Source organism: Nematolebias whitei, chromosome 1 (genome assembly GCF_014905685.2).
Source record: "Nematolebias whitei isolate Nwh7 chromosome 1, NemWhi1, whole genome shotgun sequence".
Classification (NCBI taxonomy): Eukaryota; Metazoa; Chordata; class Actinopteri; order Cyprinodontiformes; family Rivulidae; genus Nematolebias; species Nematolebias whitei.
The window spans coordinates 60454952-60479514 of NC_056498.1; the positions used below are offsets into that span (position 1 = coordinate 60454952).

Below are 24563 nucleotides of genomic sequence, written 5' to 3' on the forward strand. Positions count from 1 at the left end.
CAGTTATTCAGCCTGTGCTGTACCTCTGATGATCTCATTCCTAAGCTTATCCATCTTTGGAGAACCTCAACATCTTCATTCCTGCCACTTCCAGCTCTTTCTCGTATTTTTGTCAATGCCACTGTCTCCAGACCATACAACATAGCTGGTCTCACCACTGTCTTGTAAATTTTTCCTTTGACCTTTGCTGACACCCTTTAGTCACAAATCACTCCTGGAACTTTTTTCCATCCACTCCATCCTACCTGGACTCTTTTTCCACTTCTTTACCACACTTGCTATTTTCCTGGACAGTGGAGCTCAAGTACTTGAAGTCCTGCCCCTTTGTGACCTCTGCTCCTTGTAGCTTCACTGTTCCACCTGTCTCCGTCTCATTTACACACATGTACTCTGTCTTACTATGGCTGACTCTCATCCCTCTTCTTTCAAGTGCATACCTCCACCTCTCCAAGTTCTCTTCCACCCGTTCCCTGTTCTCACCACAGATTAAGTCATCTGCAAACAACATCATAGTCCACGGGGTTTCCTGCCTGACCTCATCTGTTAGTCAGGCAGGAGTCCCAGTTGAATCCCAGTGAAACTGCAGTTTAGACAAATTGAAAAATAGAAAATATTCGAGATGAGTCTGCCATTCAATGAATCTCAGAACTTTGAAGCAAAAGTAATTTACATTAGCAAAACCTTCATAAAGCAAATATGTTGTGTAATTTTCATGAAATGAAAATAATCAAGATGAGTAGATGCATGTTCAAACTCCAACAAAATGTAATTCAATGCACTTTACCTGATTCTTACCCGAACGTTCTGGATCGCACACACATAAAGCATTTTATGAAATACAGTATGACATTTTTCATAAATTATTCATGTTTTATTAGTAACACGTGTGAGATAAATAAAGGTGATTCTAAGAATGAAAGCCCAGTCCTTACATTGATAAATGTAAACTTTTTTTTTAAGGAATGAAAAACCTTTTAAATATTTTGAGCATTATGTTTTTGCTGGGGAAGGCAGTAGTGAAAGGGATGATTATAGTCTTGGCAATGAAAAGAGTGATAAAAAGGCCAACACTGACCAAACAATTAGGATGTCTTGCCTGTTTTATATCAGTCTGTTTCATTTCTTACTTATCAAAAGCCCAGATGTTTAGTCCAGTCCAGTGTATACTAAGAACACTCTTGCCTTGACAGAAAATGATAAAGTTTTGATTAATGTTTGCAGTTATGACTCATGGTTAGCATTAATGAAACAGTGTACCTCTTAGGCAATTTATATTTCTTCAGGAAGGAGAACAGTTAATCTTATAAAAGGCAGCCAGTGAAATCTATCTCATTTGTCTGGTGACCTCTAGAGTTTAGCATAAGTGTCGGGAGTAAATAGAAGAGTTGCTCATACAGATTGTTTTTCATTTTTGTTTTTGTAACTCAGCCAAGAGTTGGATCAGAACCCAAAGGCCAGCTTGCTGCAATGTGTAAAATATACTCTTATATGTATGATAATTATATTTTGTTTGTAGAGTCATTTCAGCTGTTTCTGTTTTTGTCCAACTCCTTGTGTGGAAGCCACACTCGTGTAAAATTGAAAAACGTGGTTATGTCGCCTGTTCACGTTAATAGCTTCATCACTCTGCATATTTGTCTCCCTGCAGCGTAATATTACATTCAATTATACAAAAACCTTACAATATTATTGGGAAGTTGTTTTTGTGGGAAATTGTTGCTGTGGGCTCAAGATTATTGCCCAATTCCCAAGTGGAAGACTCAAAATACAGTACAAGTTATAAGGGTAATTGCAAAGCCAACCACTTGGAAAACAAGTACTGTATTGGTACCCAGCGCACAACCCATCGCAGTCCAAAAGCTCTGGAGAAAATCTTCAATTAAAGTACTGCTCCAGTTTAAAGAACATAAATATAGAGTCTGGTTCAGGTGTCCTGAAATCACATTTTATAACCTCTTCTTCTTACTCACCTTTTCCTTTTTCTTGCTTTGCTTTTGCATAAATGTCTGAGTAAGTGTTCAACATGTGCACATGCATATTCATACATTCCTTTGATGACTCATTTGCAGATCTGCATCAACACCCACTTGAAAATACTGTGTGTCCATAAATTGTATCTCATTTATGAATAAGTATCGCTTCTGAAGATATGCAGGGGAAATTGTTCACCGTATATCTGTGTAATTAATTAAGAATCATACGTTTACTTGATAAATGAATAAAATTAAAATTAGAAGTTGATCTTAGAAACACGGTGGGGGTAGAACGATGATCTGGGCCTGTTAACCTGGACCTCAATTCTAAAAAAACAAATATTTTTACTTGTAGATTATATTTCAACTGAACGTTAATAAAAAAAGACCTTCTAAAACAGTGATCACTGTTTGATGGTGGGCAGGCTGGAGGATAATAGTGCTAGAGGTGATGGGTAGGAGAGCTGGTGTCACCCACCTGCATTTTACTAAAGAATGACTCAAAAAAAGTAAAAAAAAAACAACTGCACTCCGATTCTGAAGCTAAATACATTTAGATTTTCATCCAGGAGGCTTCATCAATTCCAAAATGCCTGGAGTGTGTGGAGTTCCAAACTTTATAACTTGTAGCTTTATAACTGCATGCGAAGCCTGGTTGTGTACTTAGGTTCAGCTGCAGGCTAAACTGGAACTGCTCGCCCAGCACAATGGAGCCTCGTTGGGTTCTTTGTCTGCCTGGCTCATGACAGACATTTTGCTCACATCCATGAAGATGTGAATTGGAGTGGAGCTGCCTGTAAGTTTTTGGAAGTTTAAATCTGCGACCTCCTCCTTTGTTTAAAGTTGTTTTGTTTTTTTTCTCGTTTGATGGAAATGGCTTCCCTGATACCCCTCTCAAACCACCTCATGGATTGATCATGGCCTGGATGACGGAGAACCTTCACCAGATTACAGAACGGAAAACAACAAGAAAAAATAATGTTTAAAATGTTTTGCAAATTGCATTTTAAATTCCCAAACCAAAACCCAAAATTTAAAAGCTAATATAAATAATTTAATTTGAGCGTTTTACTGATTTCTGTGCGAGTTAAACTGAGTCGTCCTGAGATTTTATCGTTCTGACTAGGGGTGCAGAAAAAAATTGTTTTTTCGATGAATCTAGATTCTTAGTCCTGGCGATTCTGAATCGTTTCTAAAGGTCCATAAATCGATTTTAAAATGCATTCAAGTTTTATATTTTTTCCGCTCCTACCCCCCATTCGTCCGCTGTAGAATTGAGCCGTTTAGGCCACCGTACAGCAAGCCAGTTAGCCAGCTCCCTTTATCTGAAAGGAGCCTGCTAGCATGGAGGACAGCGTGATTCAACCCGCTGCTTAGTCTTTAAAAATCATTTCAGATCCTGCAATGTTCCGGGGGAAGACAGAGCTTAACAAGAGCACAGTTGTTTACAAGAAGCATAAAATAAAATTGTGGTACAGTATTTTGGAAATACGACAAAATTCACGGAAGATGACAGAGAAGCAGCTGACCAGTGAACTCCGCAACAAACTTCCAGGCTTCTCCAAAGACTGAAGAGTTCCCTCTCCATCTCCTGCTGAATCACAAAGGATTTATGAGCTGACTGCTCAATGGAAGGTGAAGGGGTTTAGGTTTATTTTTAATACGCTGGATCCAATGTACGTTATCACTTCATGTAGATTTTTTTTTTTTTGGGGTGGGGGGGTGGGGATAAAGCAGCACCACAACTCCACCACCACGAAGCAACAAATGGGAGAAGCTCTGATGCAGCTGCAGCTCAAATGTAACTGTTATTTCTCATATTATACTAAAACTTATAGACAAGTTGTACAACAAACTTAATGCAATTTGTCTTTTTAACAGTTTGAACAGACCAGATGACACATCACCTGGAGCCAGTTCTAAATTATACAATTTGTGGTTTATTAATTACAGTTCAGAAGTTTTTGTGCAGGTTTCCACAGGTTTTGAAATTTTGTTAAAGATTTACTATGAATCAATATGGTTAAGACTGAAGTCTGTATATTTCATATTAGGTTAAGTTTTGAAAATATAACAAATGTTAGAGCAGTATGAGAATCTTCACCAGCTTAGAGCAGTATGGTTAAAAAATAACTGTGAAGTCTGTATTTTATTTTGAGTTAAAGGTTAATATACTGGTAGGCTGAAGTCTGTTTACTTTTATATTTATATATTTTGAATTATTTGTCTGTGATGGACTGGAGACCTGTCCAGGTGTCTTCTGCCTCTCACACAGTGATGGCTTGATATGGGCACCAGTTATACTCGTGACTCGTAAAGGAAGAAGTGGGTAAAGATGATGGATGGATGAATTATTTGTTCCTAGATTTTTATTTTATTATTATTATTTTTTTTTTTTAATTCAGGCAACTAAGCTGACCTAATACTGGTAATTTAACCTGATGCATGCTCAATAATCCAGGTAGAAAAATCTAAAAAAGTTAAATTTGGTCCTCTGGACACTCAAAAAAAAAGAAGCAAATCAACAAAAAAAAAAAAAAAAAAATTGCTTTTTTTTTTTTGTTTTGTTTTGTTTTTTTGAGTGTCCAGAGGACCAGATTTAACTTTTTTAGACTGGTAATTTAAGTTACAGAATTGAATGCACTCCTATATTTTTTCCTATTTTTGGTATAAATATAAAACGAATCAAAAAGATTTGATACAGTAAGGAACATAAAATTGTTTTAAATAGATGTTCGATTTGTTTACATTGTGGTTTAATCTTTTCAGCGTGTCAGTTACATATATAATTGAAACAAAATGTATAACCATTTCAATAGAAAAATCGTTTCCGAATTGAAAAATCGATTTTGAATCGTATCGCGACACCAAAAATTGGAATCGAATCGGATTGCCAGACAGAGATTTGCACCCCTAGTTCTGACACATTAATTGTATGTGAAGGGGATGTGTCCCCCTCACATTTAAAAAATATTAATTTGGACGTACCCAAATTTACGATGAAATATTAGTTCAGTGCTGTTTCTACTTCTTTGTGAATGGATCTATTCCACCTGATTAATAGGAGAATACTCAAACCACTTATAGTCCACTCCAGGTTATCCTGCTTACCTACAACAACTCACCACAATGCAATGTTTCCCCCAGGCCATTCGGCTTGGTAGGGTGCTCATCTCTTCTGACTTTTTTGACAACAGTGTGGGGGGAGGAGGGGGAGACACCTGTGTTTGCGCGCTAGCTTAGCACTATTTTAGTGGCTGTGATGCTGGCAGTAGTTGACCGGGGTGGGGTTAGGATATGTGAAAGAAGCGGAGCGCGATGGCTACATCTTTAGCATCTTAGCTAGTGTGTCTGTATTGCAAGCTGCTAGCTTAGCGCTACGTTAGTAGCGGCAGTTGTCGACCGGAGTGGGGTGGGGTTAAGATGTATGAAATAAGCAGAGCATGTTCTATTCACACAAGGAGGGCAGCTGGTCAGACTACTTCTTGTTGTGCCATGCTCTCTAAAATAGTTGTTGAATCAAGTGTTTACTTTTGTAGATAAACTAGATGTTTAACAACCTTTTAAAATACACCAGAATGCAGGAAATGGCATCTACTGTATTCAATTTTTTTCTGGGGGAGGGTCCCCCCACCACCACCAGTGTATTCCCCCTCACATTACAAACGCTTCTGATGCCAGTGTTCTGACTGTTTATTTATAATGAACTGAACACAATCTGATGCTGAACCTTGAGCTACCCACTCTTAAGGCTACATGTCCATTAGTAGTTCTTATACAGATCAGCGTGTTAAACTTCAAACTTGATGTGCAAAACTGATCAAGCCCAAAATGTTTCATTTGCTGTACAAGGGGTTATTTTACTTATTTTTGCTACCTGCAAATAAATAACACAACATCATTTTTCAAATAAATGGAAGTGCATGGCTTTTCTCTTTTTGTTTGATTTGGCACTCTTTCTTTCATGGATTTTTTTTTTTTTTTTTTAATCACTGTTACTTTTTGAAGAATATGATATATGTGCAAAAACTTTTCAAGCACCTCTCTATATTAATCATGGATGTTATGGATACTGTCTCAGTCATTCAATGAAGCCATTATCTCTGCAACAGGTCATCAGTACCTCACTGGATAAACCGGTTGTTCCAAGAAGAGCCTTGCCCACAAGCCTGTGGGAGTTTTATGAGGCTGTGAGTGCTTCTGCATTCGGATTAGCAGATTAATTTTGCTTTTGGGAGCATTGTGCAAAATCCTTAACTGAATTTGGTGTAAAACTACAAACCCATGGAGCGCTCTGTGGGGGATCACTGTGAATGTGCAAATTAGTCGAGGAACAGATTTCACTGATTTCACACTGTTGAGAATGGTGCCAAATTTCATTATGACAACACTTGAACGTTTGATTTCAAGACCTGTTTAGATGTTAATTATTTCATGTTCCCTTTGTGAGAAGAGGGATTCCTTTATTAAAGTACTAAGTTTGGTTTTATCTGTTTATGTTGTATGTTTTATAACATTTATGGGCGGCTGTGGCTGAGTGGTTAGAGCAGTTGTCCTCCAATGCAAGAGTTGGGGGTTTGACTCCACCAGCCGCCACATGCCGAAGTGTCCCTGGGCAAGATACTGAACCCCTCATTGCCTCTGATGTGTGTTCCGTCAGTGTATGAATGTGATAATATGAATGTGATAAAGCTCTGATTAGTCTCTTTAGAATGATTTGTTCAATTAGCTTTGTGGAGATCTAGTAGAGTTCTGTATGAATGGATAAATGAGGACACAGATTGTAGTGTAAAGCGCTTTGAGTGTCTTGATAAGATAGAAAGGTGCTATACAAGTACAGTCTATTTATATTTTAGTACACACACAATGAAGCAAATAAGCAAGAACACAAGTCAGCATAATATGGTCTGAAAATGAATGTGCTTCATAAACTTTATTTTCCAATCCCATTATTCTAGAAAATGAACTCGTAGCCACAAGAAAGAGGAAACTATTCATTATCCTATATTTGACAAACTAAAAGGAGTTTAAACTCATGCTGTTGCCCATTTCTTTTCCAGAAGAGTTGCCACATAATACACGCTCTAGAATATGAAGATTTGTTATAGTTGTTGCACTCATTTTCTAAATTGATCTAATTAGACCTAAAACATGTCTTCACTGTCTTCTTTCTTTAGAGCATTTCTCAAGGTTATTTTGATTTTTGTTCTAGATTTGAATAAAAACATTTTCTACTAAAAACTGTGCAGGATGTCTGCCATTGCTGAAGGGAATCTTAGGAATTTGCAATTGCTAGAGAATAGTTGGTGACTCAAATTTGCTCTTTTTTTAAATTTCTGCAAATATTCAATTGCAATCTCACTGATGTTTTTTTTTATTTTTGATCAACCCAATTTTTTGAAAATCACATCCTGCTTTGTGTACATGGCCTTTCAAAACCATCTTTTAGGTTTGTGGACATTATGTTGTTGCTCCCCTCCACCCACAGTCTTGTCTTGCTTTGCGTCCATGTTGGTAGATGGCTCATGTATTCTGCTGAAGTACTGTTTTAATTTGAAATTTAGACCATGTTTCATAGTTCTCATTGGTGGATGTGTTTTAGCCTGATCTTGCCAGAGACTTCCTATAGGTGTCAAAAAACATCTTCTGCGATACTGAGGTGGGTTTGAGATGACCCTAAGTGAATTAGTATTAATGGTAATAGTAATAATAATTGAATACTTAATCTCCAGAAGATTTTTAAAATCTTATTTTAGAGAATTGCAGGCATTTTTAAACTATGTATTGATGGCTTTTGCCTGAAAACTTATGCCAAAACCATGACAAGTTATGAGATTTCTTCATGAAAAAAATGGAAAGTTGAAAAATGAATAGTGCCAAGTTATCTCATATTTGTAGATGTGACTGTAGTTCAAACCATAGAACTTGTATTTTTTTCTTTTTACTTTGTTAGTATTTCATGGGTCAATGTTAAGTGCCTTGAGCTGCATGTGTTGTGGTTAGCACGGTCTCCTCACAATAGGAGTTTTGCGTGGCGTTTACGTGCTCCATGTCCATGTGACCCGTCTTCTGGTACACATACTTCTTCCCACATACATCTAAGGTTAACTATTGGTGCTAAATTTACTATACAAGCATGTATAAGCCTGGTGAAATGCTGCTTCCTATGATTAAAAAAATACTGACTACTTCGCCAACAATCTAATTACAAGACATATGGATCCTTAATTACCAAAAAATGGCCCAAACACAGTAAAAATCTGTAACCATACTTACACAATATAAAACAATCATAATGTTATAATAAATAATAATTATTTCAAGTGACACTGAGATTATTTGAGGCTCAAACAATATCCTTTTTTATGTTGCTCAGTAAGTGATCCAAAAATATTACTTTAAATGTGTCAATTCATTGTTTTGAGGAAAAAAAAGTGCAAAATACCAAAGTGGAATATCATTTGAGTATTAAACAGAATGCGGCCTAACATTAAAGGATGTTGCGGATACATATTAATCACAATTTATCCTTTATTACTCTCACCCAGCTTACAGAGGACTAGCGAAGCATGCAGTGACGCCTCATGAGACGTGTAGGATGGGAAGGGTTATAGTTGGGGCTGTGAGGCTTCAGGGTGGGTGGCAGGGGCGTAGATGGATGAAGAAGAGAAACTCGGCTGTCCAGGATGCCCCGTAGAATCTCCTCCAGATCCTTCTTTCAAACAAGTCTTTTCGGACCACTATTCAAAAAGCAGTAATTGCATCATTTTTCAAGCCCCTTGCTTCTGTCTGCCTGTAAAGTTGGTTCCATTAATCAAACTAATGGAGAAGTAAGTGATTTCAAAATATAGGCTTTGATCATGCACCCACCCCTCTCCATCCTTCCCCACAACTCCGCCTTCTCAGCTTTAGGAACCCCCTCTCCTCTCTTTCTGGCAGATCTTTCTTTTCTCACAGCCATCCATCTGCACTTGCCTACATATACAGTCCTTTTAATACAGTGAGTGAAAAATGAATTTTCATATATCCATTCGGGCTTCTGGTAATGCACATAAGAGCTTTTGTGCATTCTGGCAGTGCTGTGATTTTCTGTCTTGCTTAAAGCTACTTCCCAGTATAGCAGAGAAATAGCCAGCACATATATATGATTGTAGAAAATGGTCACTCTGGAATCATTGCGGCCTATTAACAGGCAGTATGTCTCAAAGAGTCACAGTTCAGACACATTTATTGATCCCAATGAGCCAGATTAAATTAAAGTGCACCTCAGGTGTATTGGAAAGCTTGTGCCATCTATAAAGCAGAATAACCCACTATTTTAGGCAACCAAAGCACACAAAGAAATTAGATTACTTCCACTAAAGGAAAAACCACTGGCCAGAAAAAATAAAAATCTTGTGAAATCAGAGCAGACTCAAATTAATGTTTTATTGACACTCCATTTACTTAAGTTATTCTTTTTTTTATTAACTAGACTATTTTTCATCTTGTACTCATCAGTCAACTCTATTGGTCACCTATCTTATCCATTTGTGAGTCTAAAGAGGATTATCAATGAAAAGTATCAAATGGCCTTGGGATCACAAAATTTAATAAATTTACTTTTTTTTTTCAATTTTCAGAAATGTTGCATTTTTATACTTATGAGGTTTCTACTATATCTAGCTGCGCTGACCTGGTAAAAAGGAATACGGAGTGATATCAAAATTGTCTTTTTTTTTAAACTTCTGATTTTTGTATATGATGAAATTCATGAGAATTGTCTTGAATGCAACACTTGGATCTTGAGAAATCATGAAAAGTTTTTTTTTTTATATATAAAGATTGTGTGCTAGGGAAAACATGGCTTCATTCTGTTTTTAAAAGGACAGTTTTATTAAATATCCATCTGTAGTGGTCGAGATAGGATTTTAATAGTTTGCAGTAGCCCAGCTAAGAGGAGATCCATAAAGCTTTCCAACATCACGTTCATCACAGAGGGCAGACAATGATTTTATTTCTGAGAAAGGCTATAAATAATAGAAAAATCCACCCATTGATTTTCTTTACAAACTTTTCCGTGCAGGTCAGTGGGAGCTGGTGCTCATCTCCAGAGGTCAACGAGCAAGAGGTTGGGCAGGTCACCAGTTTGTCACAAAGCCATGGCCTGGTGTTCAACCTGCAACCTTTTTGTTGTGAGGCAACTTGCCTGACCCTTGCCTCCCTGATGAGTGTTATATTTGTCAAAAAATTGTTCCTTGCAGAAAAATCTAATTGGTCAAGTACAAATGTATAATACATTACTTCAGCAGAATGTCCACATATCTGGCTGTTTGGATTTGCCATTAAGTGTTCCAGCAGAACTGAAAATATGTCGGTGGGTCTGCCTGCACAAAATAACTGTTGTTTATCTGAATTTGGCCTCCCCACTGGCCTTGAATAGGCCAACTTATCTCAAATTGCTCCTGGAGGATATGTAAACTAAGAAGCTCTGCCTGCCCCCTCCCCTCCCGAGGACATCTGTGGCCTTATTAGATTTGTGCTGCTGATAGACACTGTACCATCTTATCAGAACTTTGGAACTTTTTGGAGTGTCCATGGATAGCTCACCATCTTTGTTGACCTCATATGCATATATGTATTATAATGTCATTGTATGTTCCGGTTTATGTTGTGAGATCTATTTTTGCATTTTTTACACTGTGCCCCGGCCAGGACATGGTGCGAGACATGATTTTGTTTAACTTCCTCCACCCTTGTGTTCTCCTTTACTCATCTACTCTGCATGTTGTATGTACCAGGTCTCTCTTGTAAATGAGTCCCCTGAGTCTCAATGGGAACTAACCTGTATAAATTAATTAATTCATTCATTCAACCTTTATTTAAACAGATAAGTCACATTGAGCCTCGAAGACTCATTTACAAGTGAGACCTGTTTGGACAGACAATAAAAGTGGTGAAAAATATATAATAATTTATTATAAATAATATAATTATAATATATATATAAAAATAAAGGTTGAATTAATTAATTTTTAAAATGAAGATTTTGTTTATGTGCTCTAATATGCTTTGTTCTGCCTATTGTTGTAAAGACAATACTAAAGTTAAAAACTCAACAACATATATTAGCAATATATCTGAAGATTGTTGTAGTTGTGTCACCACCCCCGCCTTTTTTAGGCCTTCCTGGCTCTTGAAGCTGGTTGGACACCACATTATGTTGGAACTTCAATGTTCACACTCCCACTCTCAACACCTCTCATTTCCCACGATGCACTGAGAAGACGGGTCTCACATTGTTATAGATTAATTAGGATAAGTTTCATGTAGAACTTTGGCCTAGCTAACCTCCCACAGTTACCTCGCCTTTGCATTCTTTATTTCTTTCCTTTATCTGCCCACTTATGCTTCTTACTTTTGCCTAACCAGGCAGTTGAACGAGTCCAAGCAGTTTACTTGCCCTCAAATGTTCAAAGGCGTAAAGTAAAACAGGAAAACCCTCTCAATAATAGAGGGGAGTAGCACAAACACAGACCTATTAGGCACATTGCTGTGATTTATAAAATAACTTTTTCAGTTCTGAGAAAACAAAGCACCAGCACCATGTACTGTACCTAATGTGCATGTTTGTCTCTCCATATGGCCTTTGTTCCTGGATTGTCATTTATTCTTTGTAGTCTCAGCTTGTGTTCTCGGGCTTTTCACTTCAAACTATCCCTTTTTTCTGCACTGGAGATTAGAGGCAGTACAGGCTCAACACTTTTATGCTGGAAGCATAAAAGTAGATTTGGTATGCCAAAACATTTCAGTCCATTTACTTTTTCCTTATTATTTACTTGAATGTTACCTTTGAAGAGCCTTAGAACAAAACGCACCAGCCAATGACCACTATTGTAAGCAACTTTTTTTTAATTGCACTGCTAAATTGGCTATTGAAGGAAGCAAAACTGTTAGAAAGCAGTATATAAAAGCAATTTAAAACACTTAGTGGTTGTTTTGTTTTTCTATATAAATGTGCGTTTGCACATGTGAACCATATCTTGTTTTCTTATATGATCTGATGCTAAAAAGCTATAGTACTTTGAGGCAACTAATTGAATATTCAATATATTTTTATTTATTTATATATTTTGGGTGGGGGATAAGGGAAAATGTTCATGAATTTTGAAACAGACAAAAATGTCTAAATCTCACAAGGATTTTTTTTTTTCTTTGTGGAGATGGAATACTTTTTACAATGTCTTGTCTAGTATGGATGTTTTATGTGTCTACAGACTGTAAAACATGTCCCTACAGCCCCATGGGGATAATAAAGATTATTGAACTTCAACATGAACAAGATGCAACTACCTAGTGAAGTAAGTAGAAATCAAAACCTGAATCTTAGCGCTCTCGAGAGAAAAACATATCAACTTCATACTAAACCAGGTGTAAAAACATGAGTTGCCAGAATGTTTTTCTGGTATGATTCCTCCTATCATATCATACCAGTAGCTACATGTTTCCTGGTTTCTCACCTCCCTTTTTGTTGTCACTGTCCTCTCCCAGCAGTCCACTGTGAGCAGTAATTTTGAGGCACTTTTAGCAGCTCAGTATGAGTGTGTACCCTGGGGCAGGGATTACAGATGTGCTATAGACTTGTCTGAATGTGTGAGTGTTCTTACCTGGAGGACAATGATTCTTTAAAAGTAATATGAGAAACTAGTCCAGTGCACACACAGGGACAGGGTGGCTATAAAAGCCGTGGACACTGACATGTCCTATTAGGCTGCTGCACTTTAGTGTGGGTGAGCTGTGGAACTGTAAAGCTTCACGTGAGGTCCAAGTGGAAAGTATCAATGCAATTATTGTCAGAAGAAAAAATACATAAACTGTCAGATCTCACCAAAATCACTAGATAAACTTTTAAATGAACAAACTACTTACTTTGTGTACAAAAGTTATTTCAAGGAGCCGAGAACGGTTCTTGTTTTTTTTTTAAGAAGACGAACTGTGTTCCATTCAATGCTGACTTAAGTGATCACTCAATTATTTATGTTTCCAAGTAGGATTCAAAGACATGCTTTATATAAAGTTAAGCTCACTGTGCACTGAAAGTTCTTTGATTCACTCGTCAAACCTAATGGCCTAGAAACAGAGAGGCGTTATGGAAAGCAATTATTGTATTTAACTCACCTCAAGAAGCTGAAAGGTAAAGTAATGGGAGGCATGTATTATTCATTCATTCATTAATTTATAAAGTCCCTTTAATAATTGTTTGTATATTTAAAAAACAATGTAAAGCTAACCTTTAGTTAACCAAATCCTATTGAGATCACACGTCTATTTTGCAAGGCAAGCCTACGCAAATAGGAGGAGAACATGAAAACTCCACACAGAAAGACCCCTGGGTATTAAACCCAAGACTTTGCTGTGAGGCAACAGTGCTAACTACTAATCCATTGTGCTGTTGAGTTTTATTTGGTTTTAATTAATTGTAACACCAAAGAACAATCTAAACTGCTTTGGTCATATTAACAAAAAAGGGATTTTATATATTGTAAAATCATGATAATGTTTAATAAAATAAAATGTAAAATGTGAAATGCCATGTTTGCATTGGTGTGTTCAAAGACACCTTCCACTTGTTGCTGTTTTATAGTGCAGTGAGTATATCTGCTCGTCCTTGTGCTGTACAGTCACTGTAGTTGCGTAAGAACTTCTGGTGAGGCAATACATTTTCTCTGTGTTAATTATCTTAGGTTATTACATCCATCAGCTATGCAATAAAAATTCAATTGCAAATGTCATTAGGGATACACAACATAAATTCCCAACAGGTGAAGGGGGTTTAGTTTACTTTCAGTGCTTCCTCAAGGGCACTACGGAGATATGGACAGTAATTCATCTATTGCTATGACACGTTATTCATAAGTGCAGTTTGATGTCTTGTTGAAATCTTAAGTCTGATGTCTGCTCCTTAGACTGCTGCACTCTTAGTAACAAACTTTTAGTTTTTCTGCAAAGTGATTTTTCTTGGTGCTATCAACTGTTGCAGCTGTTCTTGTGGAAGTGTGAAGTGACATATTTAGGATGTAATATTAAGACAGGTCACAAAATTATGAGTTTAGCTGTGCATTCACCTCTAAGAAGTCAGCTTAATCATATACGTTGATAAAGCCGATTACTGTTAAAGTTGGCAGAGAAATGGATTTTCTGCAACAAAATCAAATTACGCAATAAACAAGAATTTTTGCTCTGACCTCGTTATTATTTTCTTCATTTTGATGCTTTTCAGATTAGGACATTGAAGTGCTTCATATAAAATTTCCAATAAATGCAATAAAATGTTCGCAAATAAATAAAGGTTTCAAAGAGTACAGTGAATTCATACAATTAGTTGTAGGGAAGCATTTAGGGATTCATAACAAAGTCCTTTTCAAGCTCATTTTGCCACTTTCTAATACATCCTCAAAGTACATATTTTTAATGGGCTTAATCCAAATGCCGTCTGCACACTTTGCATTGTTTGAAACACTGGAAAAAAGCCCTGAAAGTCCCCCTTTGACAATTTTTACGCTCTCGCTGAATGCTTCTACTCAGGAAGCTCTTCAGCCTGCAATTCTATTCAAAAATTGTCACACCGAGTTTTAATCCAGTTTGCGAATCACAGCCGTACTCCTCACAACATTAGAGCTCACAATAGGTGCAGCAGCCCACAAGAATATGTCTCAGGGGAGTTAAAGACGAACCACTTCATGCTTCCATACACCTACAACACAAATGATTGCAGCGTCTGTGTTGGCATAAAAGTGTATGCTACACTTTGCTTCCACCAATTCTTTGCCATTAGGAGGTAGCTTGGCATTAAAAGCATCAACGCAGGAATGGGGAAAACATAACCTGCTGCATAACCCCTAATTATGTCTCAACAGCACTGATGCATTCTGTTTGTGATTTTTACGACATTACATAGTGTTCAATCACGACAAAATTGATCTGCTACTAGCTGTAAATTTCAGTAAAATAAATACAAACATCGTGTTCCAGCCATGGGCACAGTGTTAAGGTTTCCCTAATTTCAGTTAATGTAGGAAGGTTAATGTGCCAACTGGTGCATCTCCTAGTGGGAACATTATGTATTCCACACTAGTGTGTAGCATAAGCATGTGTGAGGCTAACTACATGCGGGGAGAAGCTAGCAGCTTCAGAGCTGCGGCAGATGGGAGTCATGATTTGTTTTTAATGTGACGCGGGTGTGCAATCTTCCTGTGAGGGCCGCCTGGTCTGGAATACTGACTCCCGTCAGGTCAGAAGAGATTTGTTCAGTTATCACTGCGGCTCTGACTTATGATGATTTCATCAGGTTGTGTATCTTCCGAGCACCTACCTGACTGAGGTTGTGGTAATAAATTTATTACCAGTTTATGGTTTTATGGGCTCTTGTGTGCTGAAGCTGGTTTGCACCTTTTTTTTGTTCAATCCTCTGCCAACGGAGCAAATTAAGTGGTCTGAAGGTGCGTTTCCACAGCAACAGCAGTGAGGCTATTGGGTGGGGTGGGTGGGGGGGGGGGGGGGCTATTGTGAATCTTTTATGACAGACCTCATTACTCCTTCATGGCTTCTTTGTGAGCCCCTACCTCGCAAAGAACAAGAGTTGTGAGGGATACCAAAACCTTTTCATGGTCCACACGCTTCAAATGATCGCCAAGACTCCGTGAGAGACATTCAGCTAAAATCAACAGAAAGTTTTGGTTGCTATGCACCCAGGTCTGACCTCCAAATTAAAGTGAATTGCTGAGAATAAAGACAAACATGTCATTGAACTGAGCAAGAGAAGAAGAGAAAGTGAGATAGGGAACTAAAATAAACACATCCACGTTTAGATTCTGAGAGCCTTTCAGGGTGGAGAATTATCTATGCATGGATGTATGCTGATAACTTATCTGGGAGGGGGAAAGATGCTAACGTAAAATCTCAGCTGTGTGCAATCAGCCGTGATTAAAATTTTTCAAAAGCTGTTTGATCATCAACACAAACAATATTAACAGAGCAGTGCTTGATTCATTTCCTGAATCAGTGTGATCCGGTCTCTTCAAAGTACAGAATTGTGTCATAAAGTCTCCATGGAAAAAGTTGTTTCTCAGCAAACTTTCTGGCAACTTGCTCATATGAGCAGATGCTATAAACCAACAAACAAGCCCATATTTTAAGGTTGGCAAGGTGACCGTTGTTTAAATGAGCAGTGTTTTAACTTAAACACCGAAGTGCAACAGAGTCAAATGTTTGCTCTTTACAAATCTGTTGTGAGTGAATAGTGATGAGAGATAAAAGTGCCTACAGAGGATGAAAGCTCATCAGTAAGCTGCAGGAAGAGGTACCTTTACACTAATGTAAGAAATTCTAATTTTGTAAATTGTGATTTAGTCTAAAATAAAAGCAACCACTTTGTTTGTACATTACAAACATCTAGGATCACAATTTAAAAAATGTACCTAAAAATCTGAGCAATTTAAAACATTCTGTAATTATTTTAATTTATTTTAATTTATTTTTGTGTAGGTTGGTTTTAGTTGCTGCTAGGGTTGGGCATCGTGTGAATTTGAATGATTCTGGTTCTGATTCTGAATCGTCATTTCGATTCTGATTACTATCGAGTCTCGATTCCGATTCTTTTTAGAAGCGAGGTATTTAAAAAAAAAATAAATAAAATGTCTACATGTTATAAATGAGTGAGCTAGCCAAAGTTCTTTCTGGATTAAATAATTTGAACTTCTATTTGAATTTTTATTCTACGAACTTTGTACTTTTTATCAACTTTACTATGAATTTCTCACAGGGCTATTTTCAACTAGTATATAAATATCAAACTTTATGAACTTTAATACAAATGTTGTGAATTTTCTTTCCACAAGGGTACACTTTCTCAAGAGCTTCATGTTGGAAAACCTCATGAAAACACATTTCCATATGTCCAGTGTCTGATGCTGCAGACGTGTTACTGAGTTCCCACTGATGGGCTAACCTGCTGCAGAATACCAAACAAAAAAGAACAACTTGTACAACCCAGTCCAGATTCGCAGCAGGTACAGTATAACATCAGAAACAGTTCTTGTTGAGAGAAATCATATCTGCCTCTCGAGCGGTATGTGCGAGTGTTCTGGACAGAGTGTCTCCTGCAGAGGAGAACACGTTTGATGGGTATTAAAGAAGCTTGAACGTATAAATACGAGAACGTGAGATCTGACAGCAAAGGATACGTCTTGTGATGGTTCCACCACCAGCAGCAGGGTCCTCAGATAAAATAATAATTTAATTGAGATTAGCTTAGCTCTGTTGTTATTGCCTAACTGACTTAAATGTTGGTGATTTCACATTTGAAAAGGGATGCAACCTTTTCACAATATATGCTGTAACCGTTCTGTGGCACTCTTCATTCACTTAGTTGCACCACCGTCTTTCCTTTGGACACTATGGTGAATGCAGGAGCACATCATAGAGTCTGCTCAACTGTGGCTAACATTATTAGCAATTTCAGGTAGTTTTTCTTTGGAAATATACATGAGCTAACGTTAGCATGGTATTTGCATTTGAGTTGACCACTTTAAGTTGAGTATAACTTGTTAGCTGCCTTACTGTTGGTACAAAACAGTTTATAGATTTACTTACCCAATTGTGACTGTAGTGTGGCGATAGGCTGCGAGTCGGAGACAGCGGAAATAGCCCGGCACAGCGCGTCAAAGACAGAGCACTCTGTTACTTCTATGCCGTGAACCCGAAGGTGTTGGTGGTGCACCCTCCTTTGCACAATATAAAATGATTGCCAGTGCTGCACTGAGCCGATCGGTCATTTCTTTTATTAAAGTTAAGCCACACTTTAAATCGTGGCTGCTCACTGTCCATTAATGTGTACACACTTCCTGTGGATTCTTCTTCATTTGTGTTGGTCGGCTTCTTCCTCCGGTCGGCGGACTAGGCATCGAAAGTAGAAATCGAAAATTAAAAATTTGAATGATTCCGAGAGAACCTGAACGTTAGTCCCGGTTCCAGTAGATTCTGGAGGCTCGATGCCCAACCCTAGTTGCTGCTGTTTTAAACAGTTTTTACAGACATGGTTACAGTTACGAGACAACATTTTATTACTATTATTTTTAATAAAGTGCAAAACAATAAACTTTCGCATTTCCCTAAAGATTTTTTTAGCTCAAAATTTGTGACAAACTTATTTGTATCTATTTTTGTCTTGTGCTTATTGACAAATGCCCTGTAGTAATAAATGTTTACACTAGGAATGCGCAATATAAACGGTACATGGTAGAAACAATAGAAATTTAGCCTACGCTAGAGATCTGTCTTCTACCGGCTAACCGCAGTAATGCCGTGTCTGATGTAAAATCAGAGTTGTCAGTTTAATTGTTAATTTTTTTTTGTTGAAAATTGCGTAAGTGGTGTTCAAGTGTAAAATCTGAGCTGTCAGATTTAATCGTTACTATTTATGAGTTGAGAACTGTGCGCAAGTGGCGTTAAAGTATTTTCTTGGAGAGCTAAGTAGAGAAGCTACAAGCTAACTACGCCCGGCTTGCCGTAGTGTTGCCGTATTCTGATGCATGCGCAAAACGCTGTGTTCCGTCAAAAGATTTTTTTTTTTGTCCATCGAAAGTTAAAGTAAGCGTTGGTCAGCTTTAGAGAAACCTGCTCTCTGATCTGCTTAAAGAACGCTGTGTTGTGTGATTTTACTGCGAGACCCTCTGGTCAAAGCCACAGTCATTTTGTGTCAGCTCTCATTAAAGCGGAAGGAGGCGCCCACTAGAGGGTTGGAGGGTGAAGTGCTTCAGTGTAAAATGCTGCTCTGTTACTGTTCATTTATTAAGTGAGAATACTGGAAACTGTTAAGAGTTAACAACATATTCTTTTGTTTAAAACATATAGCTAAAACTACATTTGATATCTTTTGCACTGTTTTGACCTACAAGAAAAAAGCCTAATACTTGATTTGTTTATTACTTAAAAACTCTCTGGACCTAATAGTTGAATTTTCTTAATTCAAAATATATGATGGCAAAAGGACACCCTATGCTTTTTTTATTCCTATTGCAAGTTTTATACCAAAAACATATTGTGATATATATCGTTATCACCGGCCTTCAAAATACATATTGTGATATGAATTTTATTCCATATCGCACATTCCTAGTTTACACCCACTGTGTTGTGCAAAAGATTTAAGAATCCCACAAGAAGATCCTTAGAATCTTATCCTAAAGGATCCTTAGAAAAATGTCCAACAATTTTGATCTATTAGAGTTAGTGCAGGTGTTTCTGTGATCCTGATGTATTGTCTTTGATATCTTGGATATCTTACAATTTTTATGAATTCTGTCTGTGTCAGTTTTTAATGTCGATTCTTGTAATTTTCAAAGTCCAATCTGTGATTCTAAGAGCTGTGATTTTTTTTTTTTAGCTTCTGTGCAGAACAAACCATCTGTTGCAGAACTACTTGTTCTTTTTGTTATTGAAGTTTGTTTTTTACAGTGCCAATTTTCTGTTCAGCCTGGTGCAGAACAAATGTAAAACCAAAAATCGCCTTAAAATAAAATAAAAATAAAATATTGCATCAGATGGTGATTACACTTCCATCAAAATCTAACATTGTCAAAACTGTGTTTATATGGTCACTGTTTTGATGAACATCTTTCTATCCATAAAAAATAAAACACACTGAGGATTATTTATATTGTATTTTATAAAATGTGTTGATCAGTTTGTTGTGAATGATTTTTTTTTTTTTATATATATAAAACAAAGAAAGTCAGTCAATTCCATCAGCTGGATTGATGCATATTAATTTAGTGTACCAACGATAAAATATATCACAATTGGGGAAATTGGTGTGGCAGATGCTGCCAGTGTCTTAGACAAAACAGTTCAGTTTGATACAACAGTGAAATAAAAACCACCCACCCTTTACAGACACACAGCGTTCACATTCTTCTAACACTTTTTTTCTCAAGCTCTTTCTGGCTGTCACCGTTTTAAATTGGAGCTGACGTACTCTCGCTGTCTTTGTGACGCTGCTACTGTACAAGAACATGCCTGGGGTATTTCGCCTCTCTGATCACAGATCTACTGTCATCAGGCGTGTATCAGCTCTGTATAAAGTTCCTCAGAAGCCACTCCAAGCAGTTGTTATCCCTCCTTCATAAAAACCACATTGCTCTCTAGACTTTTACAATTACATCATCTGTGCATGCACATACAGCTAAAATACTCTGTCTGGATGGTATGGATCCAAATGGACTGTTTGATGTGTTACATTATGGAAGAAAGGAAATCCTTCAAACACATTCATTACGTACCTACTTATATTTTCATACTGCTCCTTTCATAACAGCTTTTCTCCCTCAAAGATATTATGATAAAAACAATATCTAACCTCCAGTGAGTCAGCTCAATTATGCGTTTGTTACATCAGTGCAGAGATAGTTAGAGCATCAACTTGCAAACATCGTTTGGCTTACAAAAGGTTCCTGTTTCCAGACTGTCTAAAGTTGTCAGTGTTTAAGTTGTGCAGTGAAATGATGCAAAATATTTCATGTGTCGTCTCATTTTGTGCCCGAAGCTTCAATAAAACAATGAATTCCAGCTGGTGGTGTACACAACAACCAGTTCACACTACAGTACGTGACTTTACCATTATGCCATCTGACAGATTATGTCTGGAAGAATGAATTCAGTTCAAGGAGCTGTCATCTCTCCCCAAAATCAAGTTCATATCTTCAAGGCAGACAATAGATATCATCGGATTTTATTTGGAGTGAGAAACACTATTGTATGCATAATAGTGTGAATATATGAATGGATTACTTGTGCATAATAGGGTTGTGTTGGTATTTTTGCATCAGTAAGAAAACAAGAATTAGATCGTTATCATTTACTTCTTGTTGCCTGATAAAATTAAACAGGAAATGCATGCGGCTGGTTACCAGATGCACCTATTTTAGACAGAATTTTCTTGTTTTTCATATCTAGGTGCTGCGTTTCCCTAAAACTCCACTTGTATAAACTCCAGTACTTAGACTTGTACAAATGTTCTTTTGCTTCTGACTGAACCATTTTTTTTGTGCACTCAAGCTATTTGCTTTGCTGTAAAATGACCCTGTCACATTTGTTGACTACCTAAACGTCATTGTGGTAAAGGCATGCCAACACATCTAAAAGGAAACTCAACATTTAGCCACTTTTCAGGACTTCCAGACATGAGGTGGCCTTTCACCGCTTCACCATCAAAAATAACCCATAAATAGTAGGTGTACAGTTTGCTTGTCAAATGACTTAATGATTTAAAAAAATAAATCAATGGACTCCTCAAATCTGACTTTTCAAATTATTAATCAAATAATGTTTAAAAAAACTGTATCTGAATGTCTACATTTTCATGACGTCCTACTTGCTCAGTTGCAAAAGTACAATCGTGGTGTACAAATGCAAAACTGTATTTTTCCCAAATACAAGGACCAAACTGTATTTCTTTTGACCAAAACTGTCCAAGTGGAATTATCGATGTTGACAAACGTGGCCGTGCAAAAAAAGAGTTGATAGAAAGAAAACTACAGCAAGAATGCAATAATGCTATATTAATATTAATGCTAATATTAATGTGTTGAAGTTCATTTTACAGAAGTGATTCAAGTTTATTTCCAAATAATGTCAAACCAGCTCATGCACAAAGAAATAAGATGTTTGCTTTTTTTTTTGTTGTTGTTGCTTAACGTGGACAATACAACTGAATAATATAGGATTCACATTGCTCACTTGTGCAGATATCCTTCAATATTGTGCATAAATGTAATACAGCATAATAACGGTGTTGAACTTTTATAGTTTATACTATTGTACTGTATGGTGACATTAGATTATTTGTAAAGGCTGAAAATGACAGATGTCTTTGATTTCTTGATCACAACCATTCTAAAATTATGTTGCTGAATCTTATAAGCAGCAAGTTCCTAGTAGCATTTATGTATAGAGGTGAAAAAACAGCCATGTTAATATGTGTATTAGCTATGAAGCTATGAAGCCATAGCTGACTAGCCAAGCAGTCCAGCTGTAATTGAATCATAAATCCTTAATAATGAATAAAAATCTCTTTGGATTTCTTTCTGCTGCTTGCAGAAAGTGCTTTTCTGAATCTGGCAAAATGTATTCAAACTGCCCATGTCCATGTTTAATCCCAACTTCCTCAGCTCTAATTACAGCAAGCAATGCAAAAAACTCTTCTATTTACCCTCAGGCTCATAATAATATTTTAAATATATCTTTAAGTAATCTAAGTAGGTTAATTCAGTCATTTAGGCCATTTACTATTTTACCTTGGCCATGTTTGTAATAGATTATTATTTCCAGGTTCTACATCAAGAACAGAGCCTACACATTGAGATCAAAACATTCATTTTTTTGCCGTTTTCCATCAAATGTTCTACATTTTTTATGCAGTTTGAATTATGACATGTGTGATGTTGAAGTGGGATTATTTCATCTGTACTGTAAGGCTTTGTCATTTCATGTATACATAAAGCTACGAACCCAGATTACAGTCCTCTCGCTAGTATAACTGCCTTATATAAGTGTTAGATTTGGGGATTAGAGAAATCTGATTTTCCCAGCTAAATCTGTTTTGTACGAAGGAGAAAGGACAAAAAAAAAAAAACACGGCAGATTTTTGGTTGCATAGGTGTGTAAGTGGGGTTAGAAAATGCTTCAGCCGTGGATCAACAGGATAAAAAGGAAGGATTAATAGATGCAGAGGTGCATCCTTGAATTCAGATGATTCGATTTAAGATATGAGAAAAGTTAAAAAATCTCCCAAAGCAGCCTTTCTGTCATTAAAAATGTCTTACCTTTGTGTGTTCAAAGTTTTTTTTTAATTTTCTTTTATGGAAACTTAATTAGTTTAGCAAAAAACTGTTTTAAATCAGAGTGCGAGTTGGCCATCTGGCCTAAAACATTTAATTGTTGTACATGGTGATTGATTGTTTTGGATGGATGGGCCCTGCTTGCACGTGTTAAAAGCCTGCTTCTGGGATTCCAACAGGAGGTTGGCTTGAAACAGCAATGAAGGTTACCTATGGGGCAGATCTGGTTGGCAGGCCACAGACTGATGAAGTCTTCCGGATGGGAGACAAAATGTTTCTCACTCAAAGAAACTGGTCCAGATGACGTGATTTAACCTTTTTGTTTTAAAAAACCTGTACGCTTCCATCACGAGTAAAATGTGGTCTCTAGCTTAAAACAAAATAATTCAAGGTAAATTGGATTATATGACAAAATGTTAAATCAAAAAAAGTCCAACACAGAATTTCTTTTTTTGGGAATCATCGTTAATCTGTTAATTCTTGACATTTTGCCTTCACTATGAAGGCAGACAGAAATCAAGCAGAGTCGGCCTGACCCAAAATAATTGTTATCTAAATCTGGTTCCCCCGCTTGGCCTTGAATTGTCCAACTATATCAAATTCTCCTGGACGGTAGTTTGAACTAAAAGCTCTGCTCCCCCCTCAGCTAACTGCTCCTTTCAAGAGGACATCTGTGGGCCTGTGTCAGAGCTGAGCCGGCTGATAGACACTGCACCATCTCTTATCAGGACTATGGAACTATCTGGCAGTGTCCACGGATAACTCACCACATTCATCAGCCTCCTCATGCATACATGTTATGTCATCAGCATGTTGATGTTTCTATGCTGAGGTCTTTTTAGGCAACTTTCACACTGTCCCATCTAGGACACAGTGCGAGATATCATTTTTTTTATATACCTCCCCTCATGTTTTTTTCTTATCTAAACAAAAAGGGCAGCGCCTCCCAAAGGCCGCGGCCTCAGACACCTCTGTCTCCCCATGTCTGTTTGTCTATGTTCTCTCGGACAGGTGCTTCATTGCAAAGATAATAAAGCTGATTCTGATTTTCTGCTGGCTTTTTCATCTGCAATAGCTATATCTGTGAATACAAATTTTTCTGCTATTATGGAAATAGATATATATTTTGTACGATAAAGTGAACAGGTTTCATTCTCATATCTACAGAAACAAGATTTCTAAGTAAAGCATTAATTATATGAGCTCTTTTGTTAGTTATGCAACAAGAAGTGTAGGTTCAATACATTTTACATTTCATTAAACAACACCTGCCTTTTAAAAGCAAACAGATCTAAAATCACTTGTTATATATGGAAAAACATTTCTGTGAATAACTTTGTTTGCCGAACTGTGTTCCTGTGTGTGTCCCGTCTCACCATTTTTCCACTTTCTTTTTCTCTGCAGGCTGTGGAAACCAACCTGGCATCCAAGGACAGTCACTGGGTCTATGCCAATGAGGTGAGGCCAAATGCAAACGCACGTTAGCCCTGTTCATACACCACGCACATAACATTAATGTTCTCATCAATCTGTTAAAGCAAATGCCTTCAGTGCTTCGAACACTGGTCATTTGTGCATTAATGTAATGCTTTGTGCAGGTGCGTGTTTGTGACAGAGCGAGGCATTGCGCATGAGTAATATTAACACATGCTTGATTTGACAGTAACTCAAGCAAGACGTAGTATATCATTCCAGTCAGTTGTCTCAGTACATTTCA

General features: G+C 37.1%; 1 protein-coding gene across 1 annotated transcript in view; it reads left to right on the forward strand.

The window, feature by feature from the left end:
* grid1a (glutamate receptor, ionotropic, delta 1a) overlaps positions 1–24563 on the forward strand; it is a 302471-nt gene that overhangs the window by 215641 nt on the left and 62267 nt on the right. Inside the window, exon 5 of the mRNA XM_037679710.1 lies at positions 24251–24304. Within this exon, the coding sequence (XP_037535638.1) occupies positions 24251–24304 (54 nt within the window). The remainder of the gene's footprint in view (positions 1–24250; positions 24305–24563) is intronic.